The sequence below is a fragment of the Osmerus mordax genome, chromosome 19 (assembly GCF_038355195.1).
Source record: "Osmerus mordax isolate fOsmMor3 chromosome 19, fOsmMor3.pri, whole genome shotgun sequence".
Lineage (NCBI taxonomy): Eukaryota > Metazoa > Chordata > Actinopteri > Osmeriformes > Osmeridae > Osmerus > Osmerus mordax.
The window spans coordinates 8,463,954-8,490,883 of record NC_090068.1 but is presented as its reverse complement, the minus strand read 5'-3'; the positions used below and the strand labels follow the sequence as shown (position 1 = coordinate 8,490,883).

At 48.0% G+C, this 26,930-nt stretch overlaps 1 protein-coding gene across 1 annotated transcript; it reads right to left on the bottom strand.

Annotated features, from left to right (window-relative positions):
- Positions 1-1,539: 1,539 nt before the first annotated feature.
- pdlim4 (PDZ and LIM domain 4) lies at positions 1,540-25,977 on the bottom strand. The gene is made up of 7 exons (XM_067257544.1): positions 25,740-25,977; positions 19,667-19,818; positions 12,866-12,950; positions 7,190-7,410; positions 6,439-6,599; positions 3,456-3,600; positions 1,540-2,637 (listed from the first exon to the last, which is right to left on the bottom strand). The coding sequence occupies exons 1-7, from the start codon at positions 25,830-25,832 to the stop codon at positions 2,433-2,435; spliced, it is 1,062 nt and encodes a 353-aa protein (XP_067113645.1). The 5' UTR covers positions 25,833-25,977; the 3' UTR covers positions 1,540-2,432.
- Positions 25,978-26,930: the final 953 nt, after the last annotated feature.

Sequence of the window (26,930 nt, the reverse complement as noted above, 5' to 3'; positions counted from 1 at the left end):
TGCAATGTGCAGCCACTAACTGTTTACCACATTGCTAAACCACATCACACTTTATAGAATTGATCATTTCAGTGAATGACTTTGACACCTCTTCCCCCCCTCTGCCTACCCCTCTCTCTCCCTCCCTCTCTCTCCCTCTTTCTCTTTCTCCCTCTGTCTCTCTTTGTTTCCTAGCCTGCTTTCACCCATCCCTTTTCCAGAGCTGCTTTTCATGCCAGTCGATGTACAACCGTCGCCTGTCCTCCCCTTTTCCCCTCCCTCCTCCATGCAGTCACTGTGGTCATTGAATAGCTTATTAAAGCACAAAGAATAGCCTATCAAGGGCCCGCCTTCTGTTTCCGATTAGAAAATCAAACGCATTGAGTCAGGGAGGCATGGATCCCAACTGCATGGTAAGCTTGACATTCGTCCTATAACCAACCACATGCTTCTTATGTTACATCAAGAGCCAACTTGTTTCTCGACAACACTTGGTGCCGGCAAACAGGGAGGAAAATCCCCATACTCCCTGTTGAGTTAAACGTTTAAGTAAGTTCTATTTAATGCTATAGTTGGAATATAATGAACAGTGGCTGTGCTGTGTACGTCCTCACGTGTCACATTTCTAAAGTTTGACTCCTTCAAGGTCGCTGCTACAAATTAAAATGCGGAGAACAAGCCCCAGCGGGCTATAAAACAGTGTAAGAGGCCGCTCTGTGAAAACATGAAACTGGTTTTGTGGTGCGACAATTTTACGCTCCGATTTAAGGTCTGTAAGAAGTGGATGTGTTGGGGGAACGAGGTCGGAGAGTTGGAGAGCAAACTGAGGACCTGACATCACGCTGCAGGGAAACTGCCCTGTCAGAGGCGGGAACTCAGAATAAAAGCCCTCACCACTGGAAGTGCTGTGTTTTTCCTTGGTTTGAAATGGGTGCTCATCAAAACGCTCTGCTCTTCAAACGTTCATAAATATATACTGGGTTTGTGAAGAATGCGCTGAGTCATGTGATTTTAATACATTCCTCGCTTTATTATACCTTAAAAAACAAGAGTAGAAGAACCAGAACAAAGATAAAACAATAAGTTAAAGACATGAAGAGGGTTCTGGGCCTGCACATGGCAAGCATTGAAGGACAAGGAGCATGTGAAGAAAGACTGACATGTTATGTTTGTTAAGACAGCCATGTTGAAAAGAATATGTACAATACTTAGGAAATTAGAAAACCAACATGAAGGCAATATAAATTTCATATAATTTACAGCAAAAGACACTGGGGAAGTGTCCCAGCACTGTGGACAACCAGAATTAGCCCTGACAGTTTGTGTTTTTCTATTTTTTGAATCAAAAGTACTCTAGACTCTACAAAACAATTCATCTTACCACTTCAGATCACTGCTTGCTATTCCCCAAGCTGAGATATATGGTCACATGTTTAAGTAATAACTTTTTGAGGCACTCAGCACGATCATTTCTGTCACCTTCCAAAAACACATAAATGCCCTCCCCACTCCTCCCACCTCACCCCTCCCCCCCCCCCCCCCCCCCCCCCCCCCCCCCCGCTTCACTCACAGGAAATGTTGAAGTATATTACTGGAGCTGGCTGCAGACTAGATATTTTAACTCATACATGGAAAATAATATCACCCTTACAAATGCTAGCCAGCCAATAAGAACTGCACTGCACATAGTGTGCCAGAAAACCTTCACAAATGAATATCATTCCCACATGTTCGTCTTAGAAGATCCTGGAGCTGGGTTTAGACATCCTCCGTATCTTTGTCTCCTGTCCCAGAATCCCTCCACGGTGGAAGAGAGCAGCAGCTGTCTGGTATCAAACAGGAATGCTGTCATAAAGATTTGGGTGTCCTCCACCGAGTGAGAAGTGGTGAAAGTCTATTTCTTGACCCATTTACCATTTACCAGCAGGATTTACCTCAGAGTTGGCCCACGTGAAATATCATATATCAGTCGGCTAAACAAATGCTATGAGCAGAGAGGCTGTTTTTGGTAGAGTAATAGACCCTAAAATGTCAGCAGGCGTGAAAACTTGTAATACATGTTTATCAGACAGATAATATCAGACTGTAGTGTAAATATGAACAGGTCAAACCAGACCTAAAACGCCTTCCCATCTGCCTCTCACAGTTGGCATTCAATCCTAGCACGAGTTTGAACATTAGAAATGAGTAGCCACTGAAAACTGTGATAATAAAATCAAAAGGTTATCTATTGAATAGGAAGACGACAGCCGGATCTGAGGCGTACGGTCGTGATCGTACGGCATCCCCTCACGTTCCTCCAACAGACCGTAAAGCTCTTAACCAATTTGCCGCTGCGCATCGAGCGCCTCTCGGGGGGAGAGAGGCGCGTGTGGGAGGACGAGGGTATGGAATCAGGAGGCCGGAGAGATCGGGCGGGGAGGGAGGGTGGGCGGGTCGTCTCGTTGCGTCGCTCAGACCAGTTCCACCTTCGAGTTGGGGTAGACGGCCACCACGTCATAGCCCTCGGGCGGCTGCACGCGCGCCATGGCGTGGATCTCACAGTACAGGCTGTCCTCGATGAAGAAGTAGCCCCTCTGTTTGAGGTTGACGCCGCAGTCGTCGCACATGAAACAGTCGGGGTGGTACAGCTTGTCCCTGGCCTTCACTATGGTGCCTCTGTAGGGACACACAAGAGCCAAGAGCACAGCCTTTATTAGACCAGCATCGATTGATTTGAATACTTGACCAACCGCATGTTAAAAGGATTGAATAGGTATTGTGATGTCACCTGTGGGTTTTTTTTTCTCCCAAGTACACATGATAGGCTACTGGTCCCAGTGTGTGACTTGCATTCATGGCACCACCACCACATTTACATTATCAGAGTGACCTGAATTCTGTTTATAACCCCTATAACCAGTCGTGGATTTTGAATAGCTCTTTATCGGGCGTTACAGCCGTCTAAAGGTGAGCGCTGCATGGAGATAAAGTGCTGGAGAGTCTAAAAGCCCTGTGTACACTCTCTCATAACAGCCCCATTGTGCCACACTTCCACAGCAGCCTCTTGTTCGCCAGCTCGCCTGGATGACATCACTGTTTACCCAGGGTGCCTTCACGGCGAGGGGGATTACCGCCACCTCTCAGCTCCCCGGCAGGTGTGGGCGTGGAGGGTTGGGTTTAATCATTAAAGGTGATATATGGAGATTGTTTCTCCTCTTTGGTTGTGAGAACCAGGGCCTGTTGCTGCAGGTCGAGCCGGAGTTCTGTGCACTTGGTGTCAAGGCCCTCTAGATACAGAGTTCAGTTAACTCACTCAGCGATAACCTTCTATGGTGCAGCCTGACGTAAGCGGATTGTTTAGGACTGTACGAAGGAGCAGGACTCCCAGCTGCCTCACTAACCCAAACTGATAGGCGCTGTGGTGGTGCAGGAGGGTGGTGTGGGTTGGTGAGGGTCGGGGCGGGGGGGGGGGGGGGGGTGGGGGGGGTACTCACATGATGCCGCTGCAGCAGCGGGTACACTGGGGGAGTTTCTGGAGGGGGGGCATGGAGCTGCTGGTGGGGATGGGGCTGCCCAGCTTGGGGACAGGAGATCTGACAGGAGACCTCAGGCCTCTCATTCTATCTGTGGGAGACACACCTGTGGACACACACACACACACACACGTGAAGTTCCAAGGCTTGTCTGTAGATGCACACACCAACTCCAAAACAAGCCGGGTTTCCAGGTCGACGATCGGAAAAGGGGGCACTTGTCAGCCGTGGGTGAGAGGAGGTGAGGAGGGATTGGCGTTCCTCCCACCTCGCTCTGGGAAACGCCGAGGTCAGCTTCCGTTCACCACATCCATCGCTCATCAAGCCTCCCCTTCACATGGAGGTGTCACAGCCCCAGGACCTGGGGCCAGGGCAGGAACACAGGCACGGGGCCAACCCCTCCCTCGCCCGCTCTCCTCCGACCCACTCTCTTTCACCGTCCCTCTTTCTGTCTTTCATCAATCTCCTTCCCCACCCTTCTTTCCCCTCGCTCCGTCCATTCACCCTTTCAGATAGTGCGTTTCTTCTCCCGGTTGCCAAGGCAGGAACACATCAATTAGTTTGAGACCGAGGCAGCTGGCGGAACAAACATTACCTACATTCAGCCCCGACCATCACACTGGCCTGCTACAATCTCACTGGGCCCTTCTGGGCTTCGGTTGTAACACTCACTGTCTGCCCACTGATGCTGTGCCAAGAGAGCTGTTACCCAGCAGGCCACCGACCATACACTGTAGCCACACCCGCCAACCACCTGGCACCGCTTGAACTTTTTAAGAGCGTGAGGAATAATGAAGGTGTATTTGTATACTGCGTTGCTTTACAATCTCAAGTCTTATTCACACAATTGCCAGCGCTGCGAGGGAATTCTAATGATATTCCCACAAATGGGAGAAGAGCTGTACTCACAACAGACCGTAAATACAGATTGGCTGAGACCAAAACAGTATTTAGCCTTCAGTGTATCATTTGAGAAGCGTGTGCGTGTCCAATCACATCATCTCTGTCCTATAAACCAGACAGGCAGAATTGATCTCTATCTAAGTTTTTATACTGTTGCTTTCTACAGTGTCAAGGTTTCTACATTTTAACTTGATGGATATCTTAATGATGGACTGGAATATTTGTTCCACCCTGAAGCTGCAGATCAGGTTATCTGTGCACTAAAACAGGAGTTTCCATCCATTTGTCAGAGTTGTTGTAGTACAGACATTTACTACACCACACAATGACCAATGGTAAATGGGTGGGGGGGTCATGTTCTCTAGAAATAAACAAAATGATACACTCTGTACCTCTATCTATACCAACTTAATATGCACTTAAACCACCTCGGAAAGTCAGGAGCCAAGATAAAAAGGTTTTAGTGACTGCTTAAATTATCCCAAAGACCCTCAGAGATTCTTGAGCCATCTCCTCGTCTGGGATAGAGTTGTCTCCAACCTTAGACCTGGGGGTCAGGTTCCTCCAGGCTGAGGCCTCCTCTTGACCAGTAATTGAGGGAACAGACAGTTGATTGAAGAGCAACAGGAGGAGCTTAACTGGCACCCTGCCCCTCCTCCATCAAAACTACCAACACAGCTGGCCAGCGCCTGTGGGTAGTGGGAGCAGAAAGCCCTCACGTGTTTTCTCTTTCTTGAAACCAACTCCACGGGAAGCCAGCTCATTCAAAACAGGAGCTGCCCTCTGACGAAGGAGGACCAAACCCAAGCTGCGTCCACCATTGCGGTCGTCTTTTGTTGATTCCCAACTCGATAGGTGCTCGTCATCCAACTAGTCTGGGATAGCAACAGCAACCTCACGCACGTACACGTCCCGAACCTCGACACGTTGTGCCTGGGGTCAGAACTTTGATACGCAGGCAGTAGCGATGGTTCAACCAGGTTGTCTTTCACACTGACTGAAGAGAGACAATGGAGAGACAGGAAGGGCTTCACAGAGGAGTCTGGATCCAACAGGTGTGGATCCTAGGTGTGTCTCCGACTCAACAGAGGATTAGGTGAACCACGATGTCAGTCAACAAAGCCTTCTTCAGCCATAACAGACACCTGACAGGATGTCGACGGTATGGTGTTGGTGTTTAATCTACTTCTGTTGAAACCATTACTGGCTTCTCCCTCTCTTAATCCTTTTTAACACCTGCTAGCGATTAGCACCAAATTCAAAGAATAACATGAACTGGCACTGGACCAAAACATTCTCGAGTAGCTCGGCCAGAAGCAGGCCTTGTCCCATGGATTATCCTGTCTGTTTGGACCGCCCGGTTCAAAGCACTGGCCCTGGACGAGGGGGAAGCTATAGCCGGATCAGTCTAATGCCTGGAATGTAACGGAACATATTGGACACAAAAAGGTCCCATCTCCAATGAAGGCATCTCCAGAACATGCTCAAAGCTGCCCATGTAAACCGATTGTTACAACACAATCTGGTGCATGTGAAATGAACCCTCCAGTGTTTTCGTTTCAGGGATTAGCCCTGACCCCTGCAACCCCTGCCACCGGGAACATCACATGACATCTCAAAGTTCAGACACCGTGTCTGAACTTTCGGACTGACTTTGGAATGTGAAGTGGTCGGAAAGACACAGTCATATTTCTCCCATTTATTGTCTTTTGTAAGGTTGTTTTGCAATAAACTTAGGAGATCTTCCCACCTTATCCCCATAGCTTTCCCAGAGCTCCCTCTCTCTATAAAAGGTAAACTATGCCAGCCAGCCTCGGCCGGGGTTGAGCCGTGCAAAGCAACACCGTGGTACTGCGGCTGGAAGGAATCACACACTCCCCTCGCACGGGGGAAAATATTTAGCCCAAAGTATACAAACACAAATTTCCAACGTACATATACAAACACGTTCCATATGTCAACCCTGGGTTGAATGGCTTCTACATGCAGCTGAATGCATGGGCTGACAGAGCGCGGTGGCGGGGGGGGGGGGAGCTCCTACCTCCGTCCTCGGCCTCCAGGATGCCCTGCAGGTATTTGAAGGAGCCCGACTGTTTGGGAGCCGAGATGGGCTCCTCGGGGTCCTGCAGCATCTTGTAGACGTCTGACTCGGCCGCCTCGAACCCGTTCCTACTCCCTGGGGACTGCATGGGCGGCTCTGGGCTGAGAGAGAAGACAGGGAAGGGGGAGATTTGAAAAGTAAGATGTCAATGGCCGTCGTGCGGCAGTTTGATGAAAGCGTTTCAGTGCTGCTAGCAGCGTGCTGACAACAGCAACAGCAGTCTGCTCGACAGACGCGCGTGAACCAAGACACAAGGCCCGTCTCGCAGGATCATGTGATCCAACGCCACGTCTGCGGGTTGATATATTTCTCCCTGGAATCCCCAGTCCAAACAGGAGATCTAGACCATTGACTGTTCGCAGGCTCGGCCCAGACCCGGCACAGCCCTGCCCCGTCACAGGACCCAACGTTTCCCCTTGCTCCGAGAACATCCTCACGGATCATGATTGATGCGTTCGGCCTGCTGCATGCCTGCGTTGCCACGGCAGCCTGTGACGGTACAGTATTGGGGAGGGTCGAGGGGACCAAGGCAGTGGAACATTCAGAGTGGGGGGACGTTGCCCCAGAGGTTGTGTCCTGGGACTGCACACACATCTATCACACTCCCGAGGGGCCCCCTGCCATAACAAATGGCTTTTCCAGTCCAAGTAGACGTGTGTGTGTGTGTGTGTGTGGATGTTGTGAGGCTGACCTGTGCGTGGCACTGAGGCTGAGGCCTCCCATTTGTTTCGGCAGGGCTCGGTCTCCGCTGCTGCCGTTGCTGCTGTACAGGCTGGCCGGGGCGTTGTACTGCCCATTGCTGGCTCTGCCGTAGCCGTTGCCGTGCCCGTTGCCGTTGGCGTGGCTGAGCTGCGGGGGCTCAGGGGTGTACGAAGGCTTCCGGCTGGAGCCGCTGCTGATTGGACGGAAGTTCTGGGAAACCAAGGAGAGGAGGAGAGGTTAGAAGACGTGTCCTTGTTTCAAATGCCCCATCTCTACCGGCTTTGGGTTCAACAAAATGACTGGTTCTTAAAATGTCTCTGGTATGGTGGTGTTTAGGCAAAGGTGGTTCAGGTTTGCAAAGAGGATTAAACACTGTAACAGACAGAGTGTAGATATGTTTACCATAGATACTGTAGCGTGCGTGCGTGCGAGCGAGTCCACCTCGCTTGCCAGACTTCAGATAAAGTTGAGTGTGTTTTATGATGATGTCATTATATATTGTGCCATGCGAGACAGTCAGACATGTATGTTATTTCTCTGTTTTGGAGCCAGAAAGCAGTTTGAAGTAGCTGATTTGGACTTCCTCCCAAACTCTACTGTAAACAGATCAGGAACCACAGTGACTTGTTCCAAGTAGTGCAATGGGAGAACTGGAGACATCCATTGTCATTCTAGGAATGTTGATGAGAGAGAAAGAGAGAGAGAGTGTATGTGTGTGTGTGTGTTCCCGTGTGTGTGTTCCCAGTAGGAAGCGGGAGCTCTCATAGCCTCTCCAGACAGAACAGTCATCTCAGCAGATGTGGCCTGCATGGTCCTCATCCCCCCCTCCCCCCTCACCCAGGACCACCCACACACGGCCCATCTCTCTAATCACCACACAGCCCCTCCCAAGCCTACACACATCCACATCACAGGGACTGGACTTGGGCCATATCTCAAGCCCCTCCCCCCAGGTCCCCCCCCCCCCACCCCTGACAGGCCGAACCCTCCGACCCCAGACCCCCTCATCCTTCAGGGCATGACCCATGTCTGCCCCTCGTTCCTCATTCCCCACTTCAGACGCCCAGAGCACCACATGCCAGCCCCAGGCTTCCTCCCCCACCCCAGGCTATCCAGCTCCAGTCCCACCCCCCCACCCCCACCTTGCCCACTCCACCCTCCCAGACAAACAGCTCTAAAGTAGGTGACAAGTGGAGGTCTGTCAGGGTGGGTCTCTGGCCTCCAGTCGTCTGTTTCTCTCCTTACGTTTCCTTTGCACTCGTCATTCGGCGAACCCACTCTCGCTCCGCTGATAAGCATCAGTAACTGTTTTGCCAGCGGATCTGCTTCTGCACGTCTTGGAAGCAACATGAGAGAAGGGAGGAGAGCATCGAAATCAGCGAGGATCTTCTTACAGAGTGTTCCTGCAGTGACATGACAGTAAACGTCCTCCTTTCATGACTTGTTTAATCTGTGTAAACATGACGTGTGGACGGGCTCCAGTTCTCGTCTCCCTCTCCGCTGGGTAGAGAGGGATCATCGAGTCTCAATCCCGCTCAAGGGAAACTGACCGAATTGCTGAAAGGCTTGGCAAACACCCTGGCAACTCCAAACGCCTTAATGAAGGCAAATATCAAATCTGTCATCATCTGGCAGGCAAAGCAAAGGAATAGGAAGATTTTTGTTTGCAGTGTTGTCTGTTTCACATAACCATTTTCACATTAACACAATGAGGAGGACATTTTGCTCTGTGTTTCGGGGGGGGGGGGGGGGGGGGGGGGGGGACGAGTACATTTCAGACCGTCTTCCGTGGCACAGACGGACGTTTACGTTTCAGCACGCTGCTTTTTCATGCCCTTCCCCAGCCTAGCGCCTGTTGCAGATAGATATTTGCTTGGAGAGAACGGCATATTTACAAGGCAGAACATCTGGTGCCGAGCTTGTAAAAATGCCGGTTTGGTAACATTCAGGGACTGTAAGTGCTTTCAAGTCGCTCACAGGTATTGAAGCGACCATTATTTTCATTAAATAAATCAGCGCAAGCCAGCCGCCACATTAAAAGTGATTTATTTTACTTGAGCAGAGCTGCTGTGGTGGTTCTCAAGATGCCACATTTACAACTCATATAATGGCTATGGTACCTCATGGTGACATTCCCCCTCTGCTGCACACCTTTTGTATGAGTGTCATATCTAATCTCTTAGTAAATCACCTGGTAACCTTATCTTGTTTTGCCGAATGAAGGCAACATTTATTTTGCATTGCTATGACCACGCAATGTCTGAGCACAGTGTTTTAACATCCAATGAACCTAACTTCTGTTGCTCACAAACTCTCCAACAAAGAATCTTGAACTATTGGATCGTGATTGGAGATGATCTACTGCATTGCTTCTTTCTCCCTGCCGGGCCTCCAGAAGAAGAGACAAAGCAATTTATGGGAGGCAGTTCTGTCTGCTCGTAAATTCTGAACGTTGTCAAATTTCACTGACCTGTTTTACAATGGCAGCCAAGCATGGCCTGAAGGATCTGGGTGACTGCCTGCAGAGCCTGGGTGTGCATGTATGCAGGAGGATGTGTGCGTGTTTGTGTTTGGGTGGATGTATGAACCCCTGTGTTTGTGTGTGTGTGTGTGTGTGTGTGTGTGTGTGTGAATACATGTATGCCAGTGGGGGTCTATTTATACAGGACCACAGTAGCCCCCCTGGGTCCATCACCCAGGCTAAAAGCTCCTCTTATAATACAGACCGGAGGGAGGGGGGGGCGCAGTTAATTTACTGCTGGTACCTCAGAGCCCACTCACCTCAGTAGTCTGGTCAGGGAGAGGAGGAGGAGAAGAGGGGGGGGGGGGAAAGGAGGGGTTGAGGCCTAATTGAAATCATATGTCTGCCTTTGACTAAGCCCTTAGCCTTCCTTACCGGACAGTCTACCCCCAAATCCTTACCTTCTCTCCCCCTCCCCCAGGCTCTCTCTGCTAGTCCCTACCTCCCTCAAACTCCCTATGGTAGATCCCAGAACAGAGAAATTAGGCTTTTCACATGGCGCTTTGCACCGCTAACCAAACACAACCAGCCCTTTATGGTCCCTGGTCCTATCCCAGGGTGCTGGGGTGTGGGGAGCGAGGCCGGCTGGTCTGGGTCCTGCCTGCCTGCTTTCTCTGGCTGGAGGGAGGGAGCCAGCCGGACTGGCTGGCCCAGCACAGTGCTCTCCACGACCCCATCCGCTCCCTGGCGTGCTGACAGGCAGGGGCGCCCTCAGAGGGCCAACCCAAATACAGACTTGGCCGTTTCTGGGGGATTACCGCCTGATTAGTAAATGACTTCATCCAGGGCTGCACACAAACAAGCAAATAAGTGGGGTCACAAGTGAGCGAGCTAAATGGCCCTGCATGATTGTGGCCCACTGAAAGAGACCTTTTAATAGAAGTGTGTTGGAATGTGCTTGGCAGGGGATAACATTTTAATTGAACCACTAAACAGTTTTGGCAGACAGCAGGCACACAATATGGTATTCACACACATATGTACAGCTGACTCTAATAACCTTGTACTTAATGTATTGGCCATGATGCTATTGGACAGTGCCATTAAGATACTGGGGATGTCGATCGAGGAGAAAGAGGATTGCGCCTGACAGATCCTGGAAGACTTGAGACGTGCTCCATTCATAAAAGAGATCCTGTATCATACAGATTTCTCTCAAGTAAAACAAATTCCAAGCAGCGAGAGAATTACAGTCTTAAGTCATGCAGAGCACCGAGCTGTCAGCTCTCATAAATGTGAGCAGAGAGAGAGAGAGAGAGAGAGAGAGAGAGAGAGAGAGAATTCTCTGCCTCCTGCCAGCTTGGCTGCACAGCTTGAGAATGGAACCTTGGTGACGTGTGATCCAACAGGGGCTTCCGCATTCTCAGGCCCCCATACTTTCCAAGGCCCATCACCGCTAAGCCACATCGCTTCTATCCCACTCATGTGCCATTGTGGAATGAATCTATGGACAAAAATCTCCACATTGACAATTGATTTATTTGAAGTTCCCCGAAATGTCATGACTTTTTCATCGTAAGTCATCATCAATTCTGGTAAACTGAGGATATCAGTGTCTGCTAACAATAAGAGGCCGTGGAAATAATGAATGCCTCCCTCCAGAGTTCCCCCTCTTTCCAAAGCGAAAGTGACAGAAATAGCTCTGTTGTCATAACTTGTCGGACTCATATCCAACAGGTTCACTCATTGAACATCATGAGAATCTCCCATGGCTCTTGTTTAAGGAAACAACCGCCAGTGTATCCGCATGTCACTTCCTGCTGGCTCACAGTTCATTCCCGGATGCGGGGTCGGACTTTCCAGTCAGACTGGAGAGGAAAGCCATGTGTAATGTGTCTATTGTGTTTGATAGCGGCGGACTCCTTCAAGGTATGCTGTGTAAGGCCCCAGCAGGAACTGGCCATGGTTGATCACTGACCTCCATATGGAGCCTCTCATGTCAACACGGGACAGCCTAAAGCACATGTAACTGAAGAGATTCAGTTGATTATAAAAAAGACATCCGAGGCATTTTAGCGAGACGCTGTGGGCTGGATAAGATCTACAGTGCCTCAAACTCTCCATCTTCTGCTGCGAGAGGAAGAGAGGGGATAGAAAGAGAGGGGATAGAAAGAGAGGGGATAGAAAGAGAGGGGATAGAAAGAGAGGGGCAAACTCGGCTTCCTCGGATTACACCACAGCCATAGGTAGCGTTGCGTGTCACCACTCTGTTTGTGTATACAGAGTTGATGGTTCCCCTCACTCAGGCCTGGTATTTCCTGACGTTAAATCAAGACAAGACTCAGGCTTGTGTTGAGATGGTGAAATACTACAACTCCCAGGATCCTCTGAGGGGGAATATGCCTGTCTGGAGACTTGAATGTGGTCGTCTCTCTCCTCATCCATCACTGAGCAGATTTATACATTATTACTACCATATTTACATGGGCCATAAATCAGCCAAGTAACCCTTAACCATTCCAAGTATTTACAGTTTCGATCTTCAGAAGAGGGAATTGTACTCTGACCACCACAAAGTTAACTGACCGTGAAGTCTTTTTGGAGTCCTTGCTGAAAAGACAAAGAGGACTCAAATCTCTGTTCCCAGACACTAGAAACCAGTATCCGAAACCTATTCATCCACAAGTCTTCTACTCAAATGTATAGCAGCATTTCTGCTGAGGGGGAACCTAATATCAGTCTTCTGTGTCGAGTGTCGCTCTTCAATTGATGGACTGACTGACAGATTTCATTTCAGGCCTTTGTCACCATTCAGACCAGCCAACGAGAATCCTGAAGGGAACGGAGGCATTTGAAATAGGCCTAACACGGACTACAATACAAGATGACCGGTCATTTCTCAAATGTCTAGACCACAATGCTCTCATTGTTGGTTTTTGGTAACATTGGGTTTCTCCCTGTTCAGTAGATTCTCTGAAAGTGTCAGGAAGAGTTCCACTACTAGAGCTCATCTTGCTTGGATATCCATCTCTGTTCTTAGAAAACAAGCAACGCTTCACAGTATTTCAGTTTTTGCCTACGTGCTAATAATGAGCCATTATCTTATCTTGATCATGGGAAAAACGCATTAGCAACATTTGATTGGATGACGTCTGATCACCCTATCCATGGATCGTCTTTGCAAACCAAACAACAAGTTCATACCTGCGAGTCAGACTCCAGCGTGGCCATGTACGGGCTTGTCTTGCCATCTTCAATAACCGTTGGAGACCAGACTTTGTCTCCTGACCTGTAAGACAATACACAGGAAAGAGGGCTTGTTAGATCAACAAGGTCCCTTCATCTCACGATCCCCCAGGCGGTAACAGGCTGTTCTGTCTGCACGTATCCAGCTTTGCACACTCACAGCAGTGACTCAAAAGTTGCTGCCAAATCATGCTGGGATAGGATGTGACTCTCCGATCATGGAATAATAAAAAAAAGGCTCCAATTCAATATACTTTTACCACGATGCAGTTAAGTATAGCAAGCGAAAAAAGATGATGACTTTAACTTTTATACTAATACCACTAACCGCTGCTGAATATTAGTGGTACAGTCGTGGCATCAAATTGTCCTCCAACACAAGCTTCATCTCTGCGTTTTACACAGTATCCAGTGACAGGTTTCCCAGCATGCTTTTCTGTTTGGCAGACTAAACATGCAGAGATGGATACAGGAGCCTTCAAGCCAGAGTTTAATGATACAACCATCTTCACTTCATAAAGCTTAAGTATGAATTCCCCATCCTTGGCAAAATGCAAAGCTGTCACAGTACACTTTAGTTTTTATACAAGTACTGGCAATTCTCTTCCAATCATTCATTTTCTAGTCATTATCTAGTAATGACCTAGGATTGACCTAGCCATCTGTGGTCAGATGTTCCCTCAGAATTCTAACGTTGGCATTTAGGGACAACCTCTTGCTATTATGCTATTAACTCTTCACAACATGACTGAGAGTTGAGATGGCTACTGTATATTTATTCTAACTGGCCCTGACTGACATACAATGTACAATACAGTATACATAACCCAGACCTAGTGAAATAACTACTTTAGCGGGATTTAGAATCTGTCGTAAAAAAACGATAGGGCAATATAAAACCATGCAATTCATTTGAAACCGCATTATATGGTGTGTTTAATGGCACACTGCTCTGGGGGTGGCAGGATATAAATGGAGTCGTCTGCACAGTGTGAAACTCTGTAAGGCGAATGAGTTACTCTTATGTCTTTATTTCTTCAGGAGACAAATACTTTGTTGGCATGTGTTAGAAAGCCCAGTTGCTAGAGCATTTGTTGTTACAGTTCTGGATATGGGAAAGCTACCAAAAAAAAAAAAGGGCATGACATCAGACCATATGCGAGCCACAGACTAGCATAAGTGTGTGTGTGTGCGCGTGTGTATGTATGCGAGTGTGTGTGTGAGCGATTTTTTCCAGAATCTTCTTTCTCCTCAAGGTCAGTCCCTCATTAGCATATACATGTAAACAAAGTCCTTTAATACAGCAACAGAAGGCAACAAAGAGACGTGTGTGTGTGTGTGTGTCAACCCCCTGGTGGAAACCTGATTGGCGGATGGTGAGGTCACGGCGTTCTCAGCTGACATGGCAGCCGTCTGGGTGAGGCAATGCCTCAGATATGAGACACGGAGGAGGTGTTCCTATCAAGGCCTGGGTGTGGGCGCCGAGTGGTTGATTGACGTGCCACAGAGGTGCGTGGGACGGATGTTACCATGGAGATGACCTATCCCTCCCTCCCATCTCAGAACACAGGCCTGAACATCGCCGACAGTTCGGTTCAACGGTTACAGAATAATGCGCTCTTGTAAAGTTAATCGGTGGCAAATGAAATGACATTTGCTGGGTACAAAGACCCATAGAACATATAACTGATAGAGACAGAGCTTAAGATGTCTGAGTGGAAACTCTGAGAAGAGGACAGTGCAGGCGAGCAGACGGGCACAGTCTGCTACGCATCGACACAAAGGTCACAATGAAGCGTATTGTTCGCTCCTTGGCCAGTACAGCATGTCTTCTAATATGGAGTCAGTGTGTGAGGGATTAGCTGAGATGGTCTGTGGAGGAGTCGAGCTGTGGAGTCCAGCTCCGGCCAATGTCACCCCCCCCCCCCCCTCCCTCTCCCAGGTCTGAGTGCCAAGGATGGGGAGAAAGATAGAGTGAGAGTGAGAGTGAGAGTGAGAGTGAGAGTGAGAGTGAGAGTGAGAGAGAGAGAGAGAGAGAGAGAGAGAGAGAGAGAGAGAGAGAGAGAGAGAGAGAGAGAGAGAGAGAGAGAGAGAGAGAGAGATAGTGAGAGAGGGAGAGAGGGAGGGAGGGAGGGAGGGAGGGAGGGAGGGAGGGAGGGACGGAGGGAGGGAGGGAGGGAGGGAGGGAGGGAGGGAGGGAGGGAGGGAGGGAGGGAGGGAGAGGATGGAAGGAGGTGGAAGGGGTGAGGGAGCCCTTTTTGAGGCCCACTCTCAGGTCATCATGATGACAGTCAGACGTTCCCGTGGTCATATTTTCCCCTTTTCCCCCCATCTCTGCCTACAGGACTCTGCTGGATTTAATTTCCTCGTTCGTGAAATTTGGTTTTCGAGGCGCAGGACGGTTTACTTTGGCCGTGTAGGATCCTAACAAGACTCTACACGAGGAGAGAGCAGAGCGTGTACCCTTGACTTAAGATGCCGATCGAGAACACAGTCTCCCATCATCACGAGTTCATCGGAAGGTCTTTTCGCTTTGGTATGAAAAGGCAGCGCAACTGGATGGAGCCGGTCTTTTGATAACACAGCGTTTGCCATAAATCAAAGCTATCAAACTGTTGCTCTGTTATTGGTAAGATGAGAGGGGATCAAATGTTCCCTCTGAAGTTGGAGACGGAGTCTCCTTTAGAGACCACTGATGGGGTCTTTCCATTAGACCCGGGGGTCACTTAGCAGATCCAACTGTCTGGGGGAGGGCAAGATCAAGTGAGGCTGTGGTCTCCTCCTCCTGCCTCCCCTTCCCTCTGCCCCCGCCCCCACCTCACCCCCAGGACCCAATAGTTCCCTTGATGTCCTGATTAAGACCACAGAAAATGAAGACGCCTTGGGAGGCTATAGGTACTGTGAGTGGGCGCACGCACGTGTGCTTGTGATCTCATGTTCTTATCCCCCCCATTCATAATTCCATAACTCTGAGTCACTGGTTATGCAGTCAGACCAGGACACCAGAGACAAAGCCTCCCCTGCTGCTGTTTGACTTTCTTCTCCCTCAGTCTCCTTCTTGCTTTCTCTTTTTCTCTTTCTTTTTCTCTCTCTCTCTTTCTCTTTGTCTCTCTCTCCCCCTCTCTCTCTCTCTCCCTCCTCTCTCTCTACCTCCTCTGTCTCTCTACCTCCTCTCTCTCTCTACCTCCTCTCTCTCTCTACCTCCTCTCTCTCTCTCTCTCTCTCTCTCTCTACCTCCTCTCTCTCTACCTACCTCCTCTCTCTCTCTCTCTCTCTCTCTCTCTCTCTCTCTCTCTCTACCTCCTCTCTCTGTTCAAACATATGGCCCAGGTCTTATGACTCACTTGGTGTAACCTGCCAGACCGGCAGGACTCTTTCCGAAGGCCCTGAGCAGACCATTCGTGGAAAGTACTAACCATCATCTCCCTCCAAGCTCTCTGTGACCACCTCTTTACTCAAGGAAAGGGGTGGGGGGGGGCGGTGAGGAGGAGGAGGGGGGGGACCTGAGGCAGAGTGGCTAGGAGAAGAGGATGAGGGGGTTGAAGAAGTGGAGGCCTGGTGGGGTGGAGAGGAGGTTTTCCTAACAGCTGGTTGTCTTCACAGGGTCTGGAGAGGCTGAAGATCCACAGAGAGCCTGAGACAGGCTCACGTCTCGCTCCGACGCCACACTAAACATGGAGACGGGCCCTTTGTAAGGGCCGGGCAACGGGACGACGCAAAGCGACAGGTCTCGTGATCCGACTGAGGCAGCGGAGCCCGACCTCACAGAGACAGGCTGAAAGCATGGGGGCGGGAGAGGACAGTGAGCAGGGGAGATGAAACAAGGACTGGATCTGATAGCCTCCCACTTGTGCTGGTCATTTCTATTCTCACAGCAGTTTCGTTCCAGCAGAACAAATCTATTCATAATGCCATTTCTTGATTCAAAGGCAGTCATTTCCCCCAAAACAGCTGTTCCAAGACCAGTCCACATATTTATTTGCCTCATGCCCTTTCATGAGGTTGGTGGATTGTGGACAACCAAAAGGGCTCCGCTAAGTTGGGATATAAATATGAAAAAAGGGCTTATGAAAGTAATAGATGCAGAGGCATTTCTGGAACATTCCTGTGTATGAGTGCCTCAAGCTCAGCTGGAACCAATGTAATTTTGGTTCACAGCAGACGTGAGGGCTCATATATTTATCCAATTGCAGCCCCTGCAAATTACAGGTCTCCTCAGCTCTCTTCCTTGTCTTTTAATGAGGCATCTGCTCGGCCTGTTGTTCTCTCAAACATCATGTTTTGGTGAGACACGACCCTGCCTCTCCCTGTACCCAGTCATCCCAGGCTGAAAAAGATCTTCATTGTCGCCGAACGAATGGTACAATGCCCGCTAGCTTCTTTAATAAACGACACCATTCCTATTCCATTGTCCTTTTTGTAACTGAAGCAAATATCTAGGGTGCACTGTAAAGAAATCCGTAAGGTATTTCCCATATCCATCATGTTCTCCACCCCTTGCACTTGGTCGATGTGTGAGAGGAATTTCTCCCATTTCTTGAGTTCTTTCTTCCCTCCTTTCTTAGTTTCTTTCACAACTTAGGTTATATGAAGTTGAAATATGTAAAAGAGATTACACAAGGGGGGGATCCTGCCGTGGTCCATATCCTCGGTTCCTGTGAGGGTAACTCAATGCTAGGCTACACTTTACACTGTGTAATTGAATTTCCAGTGAAACAATACAGCTAAATCTGGGCTCTAAAATTACATTCTAATAGCCAAGTGGATTTTCCCCTCTCTGTCTCTTTGTCTTTCTCAACATTTCTCTCTTTCTCTCTGGCCCTACAGTATGTCCCCCTTTTCTGCCTTCTCCGTTTTCTTTCTGTTCCCTGGAAGCCAAACACATGCCAGTAGCTGACAGTTCAGGTCAACTCGACTGGCCCAAGGCTGCCTTGCTTATCTTCCCAGCACACCTCTCTCCCTTGCGCCATCTCTTCATCCCTCCTTCAGTGGAGCCATTGAGTAGAAGTGTCATTACTCAGGGCAGAGAGAGAGAAAGATAGAGAGAGGGAGTGAGACAGAGAGAGAGGGAGAGAGGAGAGGTCACATACCAGTAGATATCAGGACTTGGCTCTCGCCATTCAGTCATATGACCTCCCCTTTAAATGTTATCTCTTAATGTGGAAGATATCAGAACAAAAACTTGACAAATTAAAAACCCATTACATTATTAAGCTCCTTGGGAGTGGTCAACCGTGGCTACTTGTTTGCTCATGCTGGTGCTCATTATGGAGTGCATGCTATTCCACCAAAATGATTTAATCTAATATCAGAAGGCTTACACTGGATAAATGGGGATGTGTAGATTTCTGCTGAAAACAGAAAACAAGGAACAGCTTCTCAGGTCTCGAGGATTTCAGCTCGAAGCTCTACCTGCAGTATCCCTAAGTAAACATCCACTCCTCTGTAGATGTGGTGCTTCAGGTTGATCTGGTGGTCTGGTGCCTAGAGAGCCTCTCAGAGAGAACCTGCTGTCTAATGGCCAAAGGAGAAGTGTCTTTTTAAACACGCATGCGGAACGGAAAATGGAACAATTTCATCTGACGGCATGAAGCCTTGGAAATCCCGTGTTATCCACTCCGCTAACGTCAGGGTAAGATTACTGTCGGAATTCAGGATGATGAGGGTGAGGATGATGATGATCGACTAATTTCCATTGCCAAGAGTAGGCAGAGCTTCATACTACACTGGAAATACTCTCTGCTACCCTATAAGGAGAGAAGACGGGCTTAATCTGGGGGTTATCGGCTTTCATTCCACCGCTCCCTCTCCCATCACATCACAACAATGAAGATGATTATCCATGTTGTAAAGTGTAAAGACAGGGCAAAGCCTTCTATGTTTCTGGAGCTCCAGGGTTCCATGCGCCCCTAGAAGGAGATAAGCATTTTAATCCTGGCATCTCCCTTCTCCCTCTCTCTCTCTCTCTCTCTACCAACCCCTCCCTAATTCACTTTCCCTCTCCCCTCTCTCACTCTCACCCTCTCTCCTTCTCACTCAATCACTCTCCTTTCCTCTCGTCCTCCCTCTCCCTCTCCTCGCCTCTTTCTCCTTCTTTCTCTCACCACAGAGAGCTCCTTTCCTCGGAGATCACCGAAGCCAAAACAGAGCCCCCTTCTCTGCATCAGGCTCCCATGTTCAGCCTTCCAGATATAACTCTCCTTCTGGATTGATGGCTTCTGCTAGGCCAGAGTATCAGTGTTGCTAAAAGTATGTTTCTCGCCGTCCTCCCAAACGCTCACTGAGTGACTCATCCTAATGTTGCACGGAGAACGATACATCAGCGAAATGGGTGGAAGAAGGCATTTCATGAATGACGAGCTGCTGAAATGTGCAATATCCACCTTACGGAACATTTACTCAGACTTCCAGCTGTCTGAGCAAGCCTCACCGAGTATGATCCAGTGTCGCTTTGCCGAGATGACAACAGATCACCTTTACTGTCTTACATTGTGACAGAGTTGCCAAAAAGAGAAATACAGTGCTGTGCTTCCTGGGAAAGACACATCAGCAACCTCGACAACTGGATTCATTTTCATTCAAATGAAAGCACATGACTGTCAAATGGATTCCTACTGTAGGTAGAATTGTGATCTCCACAAGGCAAGACTCAATGCCTGATCAGTAATCTGCATGAAGGTTGATTCGAACCCTATTCGAATAAAAGGGTTGTAGCCTATGTTTGCAGAAAAGGTTTGGAGCTGGTGATGTGAATCCTACCTGGTGATGGCCAGAGTGAGTTGCTCCAGACAAGCCTTGATCCGGTTCTGGGCCTCCATGTGGGTCATGGTCTCTGTGCTGTCACCATTGATGGCCAGGATGGTGTCACCAGGACACAGGTCTCCCAGCGCAGCCTTGCTGCCTGGTGTTACCTGCCACACACACACACAGAGAAAGAAATTAGTTATTAGTGAGGTTAAAGTAGCCGCATCCTGAACAAATAAAAGAACAGCACTCTACTGGAGGTGTAATGTTCTTCAGACCAGAACTGAAGCTTTCCTGAAGGCCACAAGCAGGAACACAGCAAAAAGGGGGAGGGGGGGGGGGGTTCACTTCCAGCCTTAATTGGTCAGGTATGCTGGTTAGACTTTGAATTTCTTTCATGGTTCGGCCAAGTTGAGACCTAGTGTGACAGTTATGAGGTGTGATGTTACAGCTGAACGAGGATAAAGCTCTTCCAAGAGCGGACCTATAAAAGGGAGCGTTCTCAACAGGCTCGACAGAGACCTTGACTGTTGTCTGTATAGCGTCACGTCACTCACATCCACGGAAACCTGGGCATGACTTTTCAAATCACCGTGCATGTCTAAGTGGAGTTCCTGCTCTGCACATGTCCACGCAGCAGATGTTGTCCATCCCTGGGGCTCTCACACACGGCTCTGTGGACCCTGTCTGTCTGACTGACTGACACACAACAGGTTCCTCTCTGCGATCTCTCTCTCCCCTGGTGCATGCTGGTCCAGAGGTCCTATCAACCCTGGAGGGTATGTGTAAGGGGGGGGGGGGGGAGGGGGGGTCTCACTCCCACTGGGTATGTTTTATCTTCATGGAGCCTTTTGTGTACACATGACAGCAATTATCCATAATCATCAATCTATCCACCCCCCCCCTCCACTTCGGCCCCCGTCTCCTTTCCGTTCTTGCGGTGTTTAGCAAACATCTGGATTTGTCAGACGGAGCTGAAACAAAACCACCCGCTGACCAATCATAATGTGCCGCATGATACCAGACCAGGAATTGGAGGAAACATTCATTATAGTTTTAATTCCTGGGGTTTCGAGGAACCTAAACAGACATTCAGGCCTACAATTCAACTGGAATCTAACCCTAGTTTAATGATCAGTACCAGAAGAGGTGTATGGTTGAGAAATGGTCGTATTGTACTGTACATTAGTTCAGTGAATTGTTCAGTTCAACTTTATTATCAGACTCAGAGTTCACAGAAAACTGGATCTCCACTTTGCTCCTGTCAGCATAAGGCACGTAGCAATATATTTGACAGATGGGGAGAGATAAAATGAAGTCAACATAATTGATCTCGATCAATCACAGTTTGCTATCCTGACACACGTTAATATCTGTTCCCTAGCTGTTTCTTTAGGCTCTGTTATCATTGGAACTACAGGTTTGGAACATACGCTAGTGCTGAAACTATATTTTCACACAGCATAGTATGAAAACATTTCAGTCTGCTATGTGATGATGTGAGAGCATGAGCTGTGTCAACATGGCTAAAGTTCCACGCTGGTATAAACAATGTAATTTGTTGTCAAAGTGATTAAAATAAACACGATTATTTAGATATCGAATACTGTGAAATACTGTAACGAATCCCGTACCCAGCTGAGTTCAACAGGGGGGAAAGAACATGAGGCAGCAGAAGTTTAAGAGGGAAAGCACACAAGTTCACGCTCCATGAACAACTAATAGCTGAGTCGTGTGGTTCGGTTGTGGAATTCCTAATTTACGGCCTCTGACTCGCTCTTTGTCCCTGCCTCAGTTCCGGTAAGCAACAGAGGTCATAGCCATGAGGGAGGTGTGTGTGCGTGTGTGTGTGTGTGAGTGTGTGTGTTGGGACAGGCTGTGCCTGAGTGAAACAGAGGTGCAGTGTGGGTAATATGGTTGTGCCGTGTCTTGGTGGAGGATGTGTTATTGGAAGAGGACAAAGCCTACCTCGGGGTCAGACCATAGACGGTCGTGAATGACTCACTCACCCTCTGGGTTTAACACAGGCCTCTAATTAGCCATAACACAAGCATGCACACTCCCATACTCACACACTCAGAGGTTCATCTACAGAACCAGAGGCTTCCACGCTATGTCTCACACACACAAAGGAGTACAACATTGATTGCACTTAGGCTGCTACACCCTAACAAGTAGTACCAGACTAGAGGGTCAGGGCATGTTGATAATGATCATTATCTATTTTTACACCTAAACGTGATGTCATCATAACATTAAGACACCACAGGCTCTTTGTGGGAACTGATTACAGGAATCTCCTCTCGCACCAAAACATTATAACCTCCATGATGCAATATCTAGCATCAGATTGTATGATATGACCACTTACAACACAGATTGCTCTCAATCTAGAAAAGTGTGTTGCTGGAACAGTTTGTCTAAACAGTGTGCATGCTTCTATAGGGAGGTCCTTGTAAACAATGACAAAGTTGATCACTAACAGAGTTTGTGGTTAACATATGACAAAATAATGTCGCTCTGAAATACCCTGAGGTTTGCCAAGTTCTGGCTCTCCACGCTGATATCTATTTGGGTCTTCCAGGATAAAAGATTGCCTGCTAATGTTAAACTGGTTGTTTAAGAAAATCGCACTGTTATGGTCACACGACAGTGTTGGATCAGCTGAATGCCTGTGTCCTGGCTGACCACTGCACACCCCAGGCAGACTTACCACAACAAAAGTACCATCTGGCAATCTGACAAAAGGCTTGCGTTTGCTGGTCGGATTTGCTATTGAAACCACGGCCTCAACGACACTTCGGAAAATCATTACATCGCTAGGTTGCAAAATTCAGAATGACATTTTATTGTCACAGGCTGAACAAAGAGCTGGAATGTGTTGTCCGTGTTTCAACCACAGAGCAGCTGTCAAATTCTAAACGGGCTCAAGCTCTAATGAGGCTAGGAGTGAGAGCCTCTGGACTTCAAAGCAGTCTATGCGCGATGATGCAAAGCCCCTTTAGCGCTGTGTGTATGACCGGGACATTAGTCATCAGTGTGGGCGTGTGTGTGCATGAGTGTGTGGAACCCTCCTTCTACTTTGTGCGTCTGTTCTTGTGGATGACATGGGAATTCACTCCACAGCTCTTCTCACTCATCACTTTTCCATGTGATGGTTGACTGAGTGGCATGTGCTTATAGCGCTGTAAACGTGTGGCATTTGTGTTAAGTTCATTGGAACTGGAATTGTTGTATGAAGGCCTCACAGTGCAAACAGGAGGTACAATGCAAGTGTGTCCGGTTTGCAAGGTAGCTGACTGTTCACATCCTGAAGGGAAAAGACGACAGAAAGTCTGGCCAAGGCCATGTAGCCAAAGTAAAGTTCAGATAGGTCGCGACCAATAACATGTAGCCAAAGTAAAGTTCAGATAGGTCGCGACCAATAACATGTAGCCAAAGTAAAGTTCAGATAGGTCGCGACCAATAACATGTAGCCAAAGTGAGGATCATGAGGCTGAGTCACATGGGATTGCTCTGGTATGTGGCACAGGGACAGCTTCTGAGCTTTTGGGCACCAAGACAGCTAGTTAAGCACAGTGGTACCAGAACCGATCATGGATTAGCATCAACAAAAAAAAAAACTGTAAATAATTTTCAGTGGAGAACGGGATCAGAAAGAGAAGATAACTTAGAAATAGAGAAATAGAACATACAGATGTATTTCTTTCCAGGCTTTCCATAGGTTCTTCAGGAAAGTAAATATGACCTCTCAGAGCACAACATCAGGACTCCAGTAGCTGACCATCAGTGTGCAGTGAGTAGCTTGTTCGTCATCACCCGACGACCCATGTCATACAATAGGGTGTCAAAGGGCTTCTTGAGAATGATCCAGAACATACACTTGAGTGTTTACCTAACACACACTTGTGAATTTTAGCCCCAGGAATAGACTTGTTTGTGAATTGGCACCATCAACTAGCTACTTGCGTCACCTCTTGTATGGAGAGTTGAGTTGACACTGATTTAACAAGGTTCCATCCCACAGCTGCCAACTTCAGCACATCCCCTCAAAATGCTTCGTCAATTACATCAGTGACCTTGTCGACCCCCCTCTCCCACCCCCCCAAACCCCCCCCAAACCCCCCCCAAACCCCCCCCCCCCCCCCCCCCCCCGACCAGACACTTGGATATACGCAGGGCCAACAGACTTCTCGTTAATCAGTCCATGCCTAAAAGCCTACTGGTCTAAACCTCGGAAAATTATCACCTTAGCTCCAAACCAGCTGCTGCTAGTGGGCCAGTCTGTGGGGACACAGAACTTTCACTGTCTAGGAGTGCAGGTGTTCCAAATCATTAACTCAGGGAAATTCACAAGAGGGAGAAGAAGGGGGAGGGAGTTCTTCTGCCCCATGGTGTAACATAGAGATCTGCCGCAACAGAGCAGGGTGTCTCATCCCTCAGATCCAGTATGTCTGCTTCCCCTCTCTCCCAGCTGGGGAGGATTCTCTGGACCATGTGAGGGCTGATTCCCTCTGGAGACATTTGGGATCTCATAACAAGTTCAGCACTGTAACCACTGCACAGTCTATGGTCTTGGTGGAGTATACCAAGAATGCACTGAGAATGTGATGAATGGCAAGAAGGGCAGGGTTCGAATTATGGGGGGGCTTGACCCCCCTAATTACGGTAAGACTTGGACCCCCCCAAAAGAGGTAAAAACAACAGGTCGGGGGCGTCGATAAATTTATATATTGTTCTTACCCGTTATCATAAATATTACTTTATGCCCTGGAGAAGAAGTTGACCCCCCCGATTGTCATTGTATAATTTGCACCCTGAAGAAGGGCATACTATATCAGCAGCCTTGAATGACAACATAGATCTAGCGTTGAGCATAACGATGCCTGTGGGTGGTTCAACTAGGATTATTTTCTAACTGTAATGGGTTGCCTTGCACAATTGATTTAGGTCATTTGGTTGCATTCCAATGTTTTATGCGTATCGTTGTATATGGATGGTTCTGACACCTTTGTTTAACTGTCCTGACATTCTGTGTGATAGTAATGGATTGAAGGTGAAATTCCCAATCGAAGTTAGCAGAAAACCTCACCGAAATAGAATGGAGACAAGATGTCCTTGAACACACAAATATATACCTTTAGCCTCTCCAAGACGCTTGTCCTTTTGAAAGTGAGCTATGCTTGATCATAACTCACAGAGGGCACTTTAGGTGACCCAAAGTCAGTCACCCCATATGCGTTGAAAAATAACACCTTTGGTTGCAGCACTAGTTAAAGGGTTGGAAGGAGCACAGCTGAGACAACACCTGGAACCCCTCAGCGCCACCACAATCTCTGATGAAAAACAAATGTCAACGGCGGCCCACGGCAGGACCCCCGGCCCTATTTACTCAAAGGGAGATTAACTATTGGCTACTGCCAATTCTAGAACCTACTCCTGAAGGGACCAGGACGAAATAAGACTTTTGATCCAGATTTGGAAGGAATGGCCATTTTGGCCTACATTGAAAAACAATAAAAGCTACACAGTTTGCATTACATAAATGAGATGGAATTTGGGCTTGTAACAATTCTGGAGACATTAATCTGGAATTTAATTGTGGCATCTGCTAAAATGGTGGTCACGGATTCGACACTTATTTTGGCATGTCCAATTCATGCAAAGCAGAAATATATTAATATTATAGTGTAATTCCTACATATCCTGCCCTTCTTGCCCAACACGAAGCAGTTAATAAACTCTGAAGCACCGCACCAGTCGGTGTATTGCACCGTAGCCTATGTCGTTTTTGAAAAAATATGGCGTAATTGAATTATTACCTCTCCCGGTGGGTTGTGAATTATGATTGAGTAATCATTAATTATATCATAATATAAGCTTTCTGACGCTTTGTTTTCATATGGTTTTATTTTGTTATTGGACCTATACGCTGTCAAACGGTGACCATATAGTCCACGAGCAGACAGGTAGTCGTTCACACATCTAGTTCTATATAACAAAAAAATGCATTAAAAAGAGACTCGTAGTATGAGAATACAATATGCACGCAAACAAAATTATAAACCCACAAAAATGTTTTACATACCCTTGAAATAGTTAACGGTGTGCTAAAATCCCTTCCTCCCACCAGTCGAAAACCCCAAGGTGAGGGTCCGCTCAGAGTCACGGTCTGGGGCATAGTTGATATAGAGAAAGAATATCCGTTAAAATACTTGGCGAAAATCTGTGGAAATTAACCAGGTCCCACTGCCTAGTAGCTGCTAGGCAACACAGTCCCAGTCGCTAAAACTTTCCTCTCCACTTGATTCAAACTTAAATAATGAAGCCGCCTCTGACGTGATGGGGAGTTGTGCTGAAGCCCACTGCTTGGACCGCCTCATTTGCTCAGTGTTGAATGGGAGGGTTAAACGGGAAGGCACCATGGAAACAGTCCACTCTTTTGTGAGTTTAGGAAGACAGCAAGCAGTCTAAAATGTGCGCTTAATGTTTTGTTGCAAAACTAGATGACGTCCATGTCACTAAGACGTCGACAAAACCTACTGTTCTTGAGGTTGGTTGTAGCCTACAGGTGATAGACAAGTGAGTAACATTACAGGGTTATTTTAAACGTAGGGTGTCTCAGTCAGTTCCCTCTAAGTGTTCCAGTGTGCGATGTGGGATTATTCCAATTGATCGACTGAAAGAGAAACTCCCCCAGCTCATTTCACTTGGCAATTATACTATGACTAACTGAGGATCAGTTTAGTGTCATTGACACTGCAGCAAGACTAGGTGTAGAGCAGTCTTGTGAAACACTTTCACACCATGATGACACATTCATTCACACCGTCTAGGCTGGGAGCCCCCTGAGTCAAGGTGACTCAGCCACTTGATTCAGTGAAAGGTATTGAATCTCAATAGTCTCTGGTTATTCATGTCATACATGATCAGTGGACTGACATTTAAATGTGGCATGTAGTCATTTGGCAGACGCTCTTATCCAGAGCGACTTACAGTAAGTACAGGGACATACCCCCCGAAGCAAGTAGGGTGAAGTGCCTTGCCCAAGGACACAATGTAATTTTTCACGGCCGGGAATCGAACCAGCAACCTTCTGATTAGCCGCTGAGCGGTTATTCCCTAACCGCTCAGCCATCTGACCCACTTGGACAAGGCGGTCAAAATGTTTATCTGGGTTGGGGTATGCACATGAAAAAGGAAATCTTAAAGCCACCATTCCTGCCTACATTTAGGACATCTTGTCACGGCCACAGCCGTGCCCCCCTGTTTCTGGTTT

Bases quoted from the DNA above. Each gene is read 5' to 3' on its own strand.
- pdlim4 (XM_067257544.1), bottom strand. From the start codon at position 25,832: ATGCCCCAGACCGTGACTCTGAGCGGACCCTCACCTTGGGGTTTTCGA. The intron at 19,819-25,739 runs GTATGTAAAACA...TGTGTGTGGCAG, and splicing joins CACCGTTAACTATTTCAAGG to GTAACACCAGGCAGCAAGGC. The intron at 2,638-3,455 runs GTGAGTACCCCC...GTGTCCCTACAG, and splicing joins CGCTGCTGCAGCGGCATCAT to AGGCACCATAGTGAAGGCCA.